Source organism: Lactuca virosa, chromosome 2 (assembly GCF_052849685.1).
Source record: "Lactuca virosa cultivar CGN04683 chromosome 2, Lactuca_virosa_CGN04683_v6, whole genome shotgun sequence".
In the NCBI taxonomy this organism is placed as follows: Eukaryota; Viridiplantae; Streptophyta; class Magnoliopsida; order Asterales; family Asteraceae; genus Lactuca; species Lactuca virosa.
Window position 1 is genome coordinate 204,477,094 of NC_136427.1, and position 8,710 is coordinate 204,485,803.

The window sequence follows — 8,710 nt, forward strand, 5'->3', positions numbered from 1 at the left end:
TTCTTTTTTTTAGTAAAATAAACCCTTAAACTTTATTAATATGTACACATTAGGTCCTTTTCACCGGATTCTACAGGTTTTGCTGATGTAGAAGCACAAGTGGCACTAAATAGCAATTAATTAGCTTAGTTATCGGAGGTGGGTGATCCTCCAGCAACAAGAAAAGGGCGACGACCCTTCTCTTTCTCGTCTCTCTTCCTTCCGGTCGAACAGCAACAGCCAAACACCCTTTACCTGTTGTGTTTCTCCGATCTGTCTCTCTTTGCCTCCATCTTTGAGATATGTTGCCAGAAAAAGAAGAAAGAATCGACGAGGGGGCTACCAGAGCAGCTCCTCGCCGCCAACTACCGTCTCTACTTCCTCCTGCCTCCCCCTTTGACCTTGTTGTTTTTGCCATCATTCCTCCTTGCTACCAGTGATGTGTAGGAACACACAAAGGAGTCGCCGGAGATCGGGGTTCTCCTCTTTTTCATGATGAATAAAAGTTGGAAAAATCTCGTTGTGGATATGTGGATGCCACCTGGGAATTTCATTTCAACAAAATAAAAGAAAGGGAAAATAACTTGATAGGGTAAGATACTTTTTGAAATGTACACATTTAGTCCTTATTCTTTTTTTTGTAAAATAAACCCTTCCACGTTAGCAAAACCTGTAGAATCCGGTGAAAAGGACCTAATGTGTACATATTAATAAAGTATAAAGGTTTATTTTACAAAAAAAAAAAGAATAAGGACTAAATGTGTACATTTCAAAAAATATCTTACCCTATCAAGTTATTATCCCTTTAAAAAGTTATCCCAAACACCCCTAAATGACTAACATCGAATCCATCCCAAGACCCATCATATCAATGGGAGAGCCGTAATGATATTTTAACTTGTCAATGTTTAAATTCTAAATATTCTGTTTGGAATTTGGCACCTTACCAATAGACTGCTATAAAAAAAACATAAATTTAAATAAGATTGAATTACAATTTTATATTATGTTGAAAAGTATTTTCTTACATAAATTTGAAAAAAATGCATAATACATAAACAAACATTCTTAACCTAAAATAAGCTTTTAGTTTTTGTCAGTTTGATAAATTCAATTTTCTATATATTAGTATTAATTATTGATTACTTTATTCCCGTTGAAATAATGTTACAATGACTATATATTATTTATATACAATATTAAATGTGAAATTGCATTATAATGAAAAATTGTGAAATTTTATTTTGAAAACAGTCTCGTGACCCCCAGCAATCTCTTTACCTCCCTCCATCTCTCTCTCTCTCTCTCTCTCTCTCTCATCAGTGCCGGCAACAAACGACTGGTACAGATCTTCATTTCTACGGCATCGATTCTATACCTATCTTCATCTCCACTTATCGTTTCTCAAGCTTGCACAAGGGTACATTTTCATTTCTATTTTACTTTGAAACTTTCTTGAGATATTCACCAATCAATTTCAAACCATTTCTTCTTCTCCTGATTTCTGCAAATGGGTGTTCCACAAGAATCTGTCTTTGTATGTTTCGCGTCTGTTTCTCGATTTAAAATACGTGCTTTCCTGTGGATCTTAGCGTAGATTTAATCGCCTTACGATTATAGTTAGCTATATGTTCGTTTCCACTACTACTAGCTCATGGTTTCCCTTCACAGTAATGTCAAGATCCCCCTTTTAGCTTCTTCATCACCTCAGCTTCGAATGCCTGATTTTTCGGCATTTTTGTATTTTTTTCTAGATCTTTCTAATTTGGGGTTTTGACTGTGGAGAAGCTGCCGTCAAACTCTTCTTCAGAATTTAGACCTAATGATTTTTGTAGCTTAAAATTGTTAACATGTTCTGAAATCATTAAATTTGCAGGATTTGTAGCAACATAAAAGGGATTGGTGTCGATCTTTTGGAAAGGGGAGAAATTTGATGAAAATATAAAAGCAACTCATCGGAAATTGCGATCTTTTTAGAGGAAAAATGGCTTCCGATGTTCCATCTATAATGTCTCAAAGTGTGAGAACAAACAGATCTTCATTCAGCTCAAGTAATGGATATGAAACTCAATCTCACTATTCCGCCATTACAAACGGAGATGATTATGATAGCGATGGTTCAAATTTTGCACCACCGTAAGTTTTTCTCCCCCCCTTTTAGTTTCAAGATTATTATTTTGAAAGCCAAATTATCCTCTGATTCCAATGGTTCTTGCAGTACGCCAATGACCCTTTCCAATTCCATTCCAGCCGAGCTTGCTGGTGCAATTCCTTTGATTGATAAATTCCAGGTCGAGGGTTTTCTAAGGTCCATGCAAAAACAGATAAATTCAGGTGGAAAACGTGGGTTTTTCTCAAAAAGATCCGTAGGTCCCCAAGATCGTGAGAAGTTTACATTTGAAGACATGTTGTGTTTCCAGAAGGTAATCACTCATTCCGACGTTCTGGTTCCGATTCCGACCTTTTTGACATTATGTTTTGTGTTTCCCCAAATGGCTTTCTAACATGATGTGTCACAGGATCCTATTCCAACCTCGCTCTTGAAAATAAATGGTGATTTGGTTAGCCGAGCTGTAAAATTATTCCAAACCATCTTGAAATACACTGGAATTGATTCATCTGAAAAAGGGAATCAGATTGGCATAGAAGAAAGAATTGAACTTGTTGGAAAGTTATATAAACAAGCATTGAAACGCTCTGAGCTTCGAGATGAACTTTTTGCACAAATTTCAAAACAAACCAGAAATTGTCCTGATAGGTATGCACTTATTCCATTACTTTGTTCATTCTATTTTCGATTTTTTTTCTGATTCCATTCAATCACACCAAACAAACTCTTATGATGTTTTCTTCATTTACCTTTGTGTTATATATAGGCAACATTTGATAAGAGCATGGGAGCTAATGTACTTATGTGCATCATGCATGCCACCTAGCAAAGACATTGGTGGATATTTATCTGAGTACATTCATGATGTTGCACATAATTCCAATACTGACCCTGATGTGCAAGTCTATGCATTGAACACACTAAATGCACTAAAGTGTTCAGTAAAGGCTGGCCCACGACACACTATCCCTGGGCGTGAAGAAATTGAAGCTCTTTTAATTGGTAAAAAGCTCACCACAATCGTGTTTTTCTTGGATGAAACTTTTGAAGAAATAGCATATGACATGGCAACAACTGTTGCTAATGCTGTTGAGGAGCTTGCTGGAATAATCAAATTGTCTGCATATTCAAGTTTTAGTTTATACGAGTGTCGCAAAGTTGTTACAGCTTCTAAATCACCAGAACCCGGAAATGGTATTCATTTTATCATGAGTAATTTACTAAAATGGTCCTTGTGTTTTCTGATTTATACTGGTTTTAGTCCAAAAATTGAATCTTTTTTCAGCTTTGGTTCTTATTATCGATTTTGGTCCATGAAAAAAGATTCAATTTTGGACCAAACACTGTAAAGATCCAAAAGTATAGGGACCATTTTTGTTATTTCTCTTTAAGTTTTTATTAGAGTAGATTACATTTTGGTTCTAAAAATATAGTCATTTTACTTGAAACAACGACAAAAAGAAATTACAAAAACCTCAAATGTAGACCAAATTTCAAGATAAAAACTTTTGGGAACAAAATTGAAAAAAATCAGTTATATTCAAGGACCAAAAATGTAACTTGCTCTAAATTCTTAGTATATTTTCCAGCATAGTAATTTGAGAAATGGTTTTGGTGTAACAGAGGAGTATATTGGATTAGATGATAACAAGTACATTGGAGATCTTTTAGCAGAATTTAAGTCAGCAAAAGATCGAAGTAAAGGAGAAATTTCCCAATGCAAATTGACTTTTAAAAAGAAGTTATTTCGCGAGTCAGATGAAGCCATTGCAGACCCAATGTTTGTTCAGTTGTCATACGTTCAAGTACGCATTATGCAATTTACTTTTATTTAGTGTATTATTGTCTTTTTATTTTATTTTATAAATACATGTATTCTTACATATGTTATTTGGCAGTTACAACATGATTATATCTTAGGTAACTATCCGGTTGGGAAGGATGATGCTGCACAACTGTCAGCATTGCAAATTTTAGTTGAAATAGGATTTGTTATTAAACCAGAGTCATGCACGTTAGTTATCTCTCTATTTCTTTATATTTTTTTTACTTTTACTTTTACTGTTTTTCCATTCAAGTATTTTAACAATCTTTAATTTTTGTGCAGTGATTGGACTCTGCTTTTGGAGCGATTTCTACCCAGACAAATTGCAATTACCCGTGCTAAAAGAGACTGGGAGTTGGATATACTTGGTCGTTATCGTTCCATGGTAAAACCGACCTATTCATCAATACTACGTAATTTTGAAGATCCTATCTAGTGCAAATGTTTCATCATAATAATCAATTCTTTCATCTGTTTGTAAAGGAAAATCTAACAAAAGAGGATGCAAGACAACAATTTTTGAGGATTTTAAGGATGCTTCCATACGGGTATTCAGTTTTCTTTAGTGTTCGTAAGATTGATGACCCCATTGGACTTTTACCTGGAAGAATCATATTAGGCATTAACAAACGTGGGGTAAGTCTTAAATTTTCATTTTGATTAAAATATAGTTATTTATAATTTTTTTTATATATGTATTTATCTTGAAAACGATTTTTTGTTTGTGCATAGGTTCACTTTTTTCGACCGGTTCCCAAAGAGTATTTACACTCCGCTGAATTAAGAGATATAATGCAATTTGGTAGCAGTAACACTGCTGTGTTTTTCAAGATGAGAGTTGCGGGTGTCTTGCATATATTTCAGTTTGAAACTAAACAGGTTTGACCATTTTGATTGACTTTTCTTATTTCTTTATTTTGAGCCTTCTAACTATAATCTATATATATATATTTTCAAATAAAGGGTGAAGAAATATGTGTTGCACTTCAAACACATATAAATGATGTTATGCTACGTCGATACTCTAAAGCACGAACTGCTTCTAATACAAGCTCTATTAATGGTGATATTCCTACAAATTCAAAGCCTCCAATTGCTGATGTTGGTGAAAAACGTGTACAAGATTTGTCAAAAGCTCTTGAGGAATGTGAAAAAACTGCAAAGCAAGTGAGTAATTTGGTTTCTCTATTTTTTTTTAAAATAATAAAGCACATTACAAATTTGGTCCCTATGCTTTGAAATGTTACTGAAGTTGTCCTTAAGTTTTCATTTTGTTGCTGATGTAGTCCTTCTGACAAGACATGCAAACTTAAGATGAGAGAAGATTTCAAAAAGTGGACCAAACTTGTGATTTTTTATAAACTATAGGGACTGAATTTGAAGTTAAATTTTGTTAATATATCGGTAATTTACTTGTATTTTATTTACTGTGGTAATTTAGCTATCAGACGAGTTGAATGAGAAGCAGAAGAAAGAAATGAACATGCAAGAAGAAATGGAGACATTGAAAGATATGTTGAGATCAGAAAAGAAGAGTTTGGAAGAACTATCATCTGAATATAATGAGATTAGATCTTTGTGTGAAGAAAAAGAATCTAACCTTCAGGTAATCATCTTAAGTTTTAAAAAAAAATCATATTTTGAGAATTATATTTCTTGATTTTAATTTTGAGTTATTTTTTTAGGCTGTATTGATTGAGAAGAGGAACATGGAAGCAAGGCTTTCACAGCTTAGTAAAGGGGAGTTGGAAAATAATACCAAAAAGGAATTAGTTGAGGCAACTAATCAGGTCTGTATAATTTTAAATTCTTATATATGTTTTTGATTTTAGAGTAAGTTACAATAATTTTAAATTCTTACAGGTGTTACAAAAGATCCAAGATGAGTTAAGAACACGTAACTCAGAGTTGCATGCAGCTGAAGAAACCAAGAAGAAATTGTTAAATGAGAAAATGTTACTGGAAGAAAGAATTTCAAGACTTGAAAAGAAGAAAGTTGATGAGGTAATAATCTAAGTTTTATTTTATTTTCTTTGATTATTCATATTTAGTTATGCATTTATGTATATTATAAAGTTTTACATTATTAATTAGATACGGATGCTTGAGAAAGATTTAGAACAAGAAAGAAAGATGACAAAGCCTCGAATTTCTGAACTTGAGAAGAAAGTAGCAGAGCTCACACAAAAATTGGCCAATGCAGAGTCTACTCTTGCAATCAAAGATAATGATTTATCAAATATGCATATAAATCTTAAAGAATTGGAAGATTTAAGAGAAATGAAAGAGGTAATTTATTTATATAATCTTCGATATAAGAGTAAATTACATTTATGGTCCCTTATTTTAGCTGATTTTGCACTTTTAGTCCCAACAATTGTTTTCTTGCAATTTTTGTAACGTCCCAAATGACTATTTTTGGTCTCCAAATGTAACTGACTTTTACAAATTTGGCCTCAAAAATAGTCATTTACTTGAAAAGGGACCAAAAACGTTACAAAACCTCAAATAAGGACCGAAATTGCAAAAAAAAACCTTTTCCGGACCAAAATTGAAAAATCAGCTACAATCGGTAAAAAAATGTAAGTTAATTATGATATAAATTATAAAATAGTGATATCGTTTTTTTTTTTTTTAGGATATCGATAGGAAAAATGAGCAAACTGCTGCGATATTGAAGATGCAAGCGACACAATTGGCTGAATATCAAGCTCTCTATAAAGAGGAATTGGTTTTAAGAAAACGATACTTTAACATTATTGAAGGTACAAACTGAAATTTTTTTTTTTGTTTTGTTTACGATGTTTTATTTAGTAAATATAATTTTAACATTTTTCTATCACAGATATGAAAGGCAAGATCCGAGTTTATTGTCGATTAAGGCCTTTGACACCAAAAGAGATGAACGACAAAGAAAAAGACGTGCTTACAAGTGTTGATGAGTTCACAGTTCAACATTTAGGAAGAGATGAAAAGATTAAACAACATTGTTATGATCGTGTGTTTGATGGAAATGCAACTCAAGAAGATGTTTTTAATGACACTAGGGTACGTTCAAAGAATAAAAAATTTATCAATTTCATTACATTTTTTTTTTTATAAAATGTTGATAGTATTTATTTTAATTGTTTGTGTAATGCAGTATTTGGTGCAATCGGCTGTTGATGGTTACAATGTGTGTATATTTGCATATGGTCAAACGGGAAGTGGGAAGACTTTTACTATTTATGGATCTGAAAATAACCCTGGGCTTACCCCACTTGCCACTTCAGAGTTATTCAAAATTCTGAAAAAAGATCGCAACAAATTCAATTTCTCTTTGAAGGTAACAATTATTTTTGTAACATAAACTTATTTTCATAACTAAAAAAATATTATTTTCTGATTATTGTTTAATGTTTATGTAGGCATACATGTTGGAGTTATACCAAGATACGTTAGTGGATCTTCTAATTCCAAAACAAGCAAAACGTGCAAAATTAGAAATCAAAAAAGACTCCAAGGTTAATTCAACACTTAACACTTAATCTAGACAAATATTGTGGATTTGTTTTTTGGAATGTAAGGGTAAAACGGTCATTTAACCGAAAATTTGATTTACGTAGGGAATGGTGACGGTTGAAAATGCGACAGTTATACCGATTTCAACTTATGAAGATTTGAAAAATATTATTCAAAGAGGAACAGATCAACGCCACACAACTGAGACATTAATGAATGAAGCAAGTTCAAGGTCTCATTTGATTTTGTCAATCATTATTGAAAGTACAAATTTACAAACTCAATCAATCGCTAGAGGAAAGGTAAAAATTTCATTTTTTGTTCCATAACTTTTTATTATTATTGATTAGTGGTTTAACTTTTTTTTTTTTTTTTTTTTTTTTTTTTGAATGCAGTTAAGTTTTGTTGATCTTGCTGGATCTGAAAGGGTGAAAAAGTCGGGTTCTGCTGGAAATCAATTAAAGGAAGCACAAAGTATAAATAAATCACTTTCAGCACTTGGTGATGTTATTAGTGCTTTATCTTCTGGGAATCAACACATACCTTATAGGAATCATAAGCTCACTATGTTAATGAGTGATTCTCTTGGTGGAAATGCAAAGACTTTGATGTTTGTTAATATTTCTCCAGCTGAATCAAACTTGGATGAAACATATAACTCTCTTACGTAAGTTCATTATTATTCAAATTACATTTTTGTTCTTATCATTATATGAAATCAATAACTTTTTGCTTTTGTTTTTGTATTTTAAAGGTATGCATCAAGGGTGCGTTCAATTGTGAATGATCCTAGCAAGAATGTTTCATCAAAAGAAGTTGCAAGATTGAAGAAGCTATTGGCTTATTGGAAAGAACAAGCAGGGAAAAGAGGGGATGATGAAGAACTTGTGGAGATTCAAGATGAAAGGACACCAAAAGAGAAAGGTGATAATAGGCATTCAATGTAAAATTGAAGCATGATCTTTTGGGATTTGAAGAGAGTTTGTGTTCTTCACACTAATTTTACTAACATGAAAGATGGGAAAAACAAAAACAATGCATGAATTGTGTCACTAACCATGTAGCCTTTTAGTCCATAGTCTTTATATTCATGGTTTGAAAGTGGTTGGTTTTGGTTGATGGTGGGGTGGGTTGGGGGTGGGGGGAGGGTAGGGATAATGGTGGGGCATGGTTACAAATGGTTTATGTGTTTTGTATAGTATGGTATACTTAATGTGTATATTATGGATATGAAATCCATATCTAGTTCTTATGAATGCAACAAGTCATATTTCTATCAAGTTTAATTTCTTGTA

At 32.6% G+C, this 8,710-nt stretch overlaps 1 protein-coding gene across 2 annotated transcripts; it reads left to right on the top strand.

Annotated features, from left to right (window-relative positions):
- The first annotated feature begins 1,215 nt into the window (after window positions 1-1,215).
- Window positions 1,216-8,710, top strand: ZWI (kinesin-like calmodulin-binding protein (ZWICHEL)). Of its 2 annotated transcripts, none has more exons than XM_079079111.1 (22): window positions 1,216-1,399; window positions 1,856-2,115; window positions 2,198-2,402; window positions 2,499-2,737; window positions 2,856-3,283; window positions 3,713-3,894; window positions 3,988-4,103; window positions 4,197-4,299; window positions 4,398-4,550; window positions 4,647-4,793; window positions 4,878-5,081; window positions 5,356-5,520; window positions 5,600-5,704; window positions 5,778-5,918; window positions 6,009-6,203; window positions 6,553-6,679; window positions 6,760-6,962; window positions 7,057-7,239; window positions 7,322-7,417; window positions 7,520-7,717; window positions 7,811-8,082; window positions 8,170-8,710. In XM_079079111.1, the coding sequence occupies exons 2-22, from the start codon at window positions 1,964-1,966 to the stop codon at window positions 8,360-8,362; spliced, it is 3,807 nt and encodes a 1,268-aa protein (XP_078935237.1). In that variant the 5' UTR covers window positions 1,216-1,399; window positions 1,856-1,963; the 3' UTR covers window positions 8,363-8,710. The 2 variants fall into 2 exon arrangements, with proteins under 2 accessions (XP_078935237.1, XP_078935238.1); XM_079079112.1 differs by lacking the exon at window positions 1,216-1,399 and adding an exon at window positions 1,500-1,516.

Bases quoted from the DNA above. Each gene is read 5' to 3' on its own strand.
- ZWI (XM_079079111.1), top strand. From the start codon at position 1,964: ATGGCTTCCGATGTTCCATCTATAATGTCTCAAAGTGTGAGAACAAAC. The intron at 6,204-6,552 runs GTAATTTATTTA...TTTTTTTTTTAG, and splicing joins ATTTAAGAGAAATGAAAGAG to GATATCGATAGGAAAAATGA. The intron at 7,418-7,519 runs GTTAATTCAACA...TGATTTACGTAG, and splicing joins AAATCAAAAAAGACTCCAAG to GGAATGGTGACGGTTGAAAA.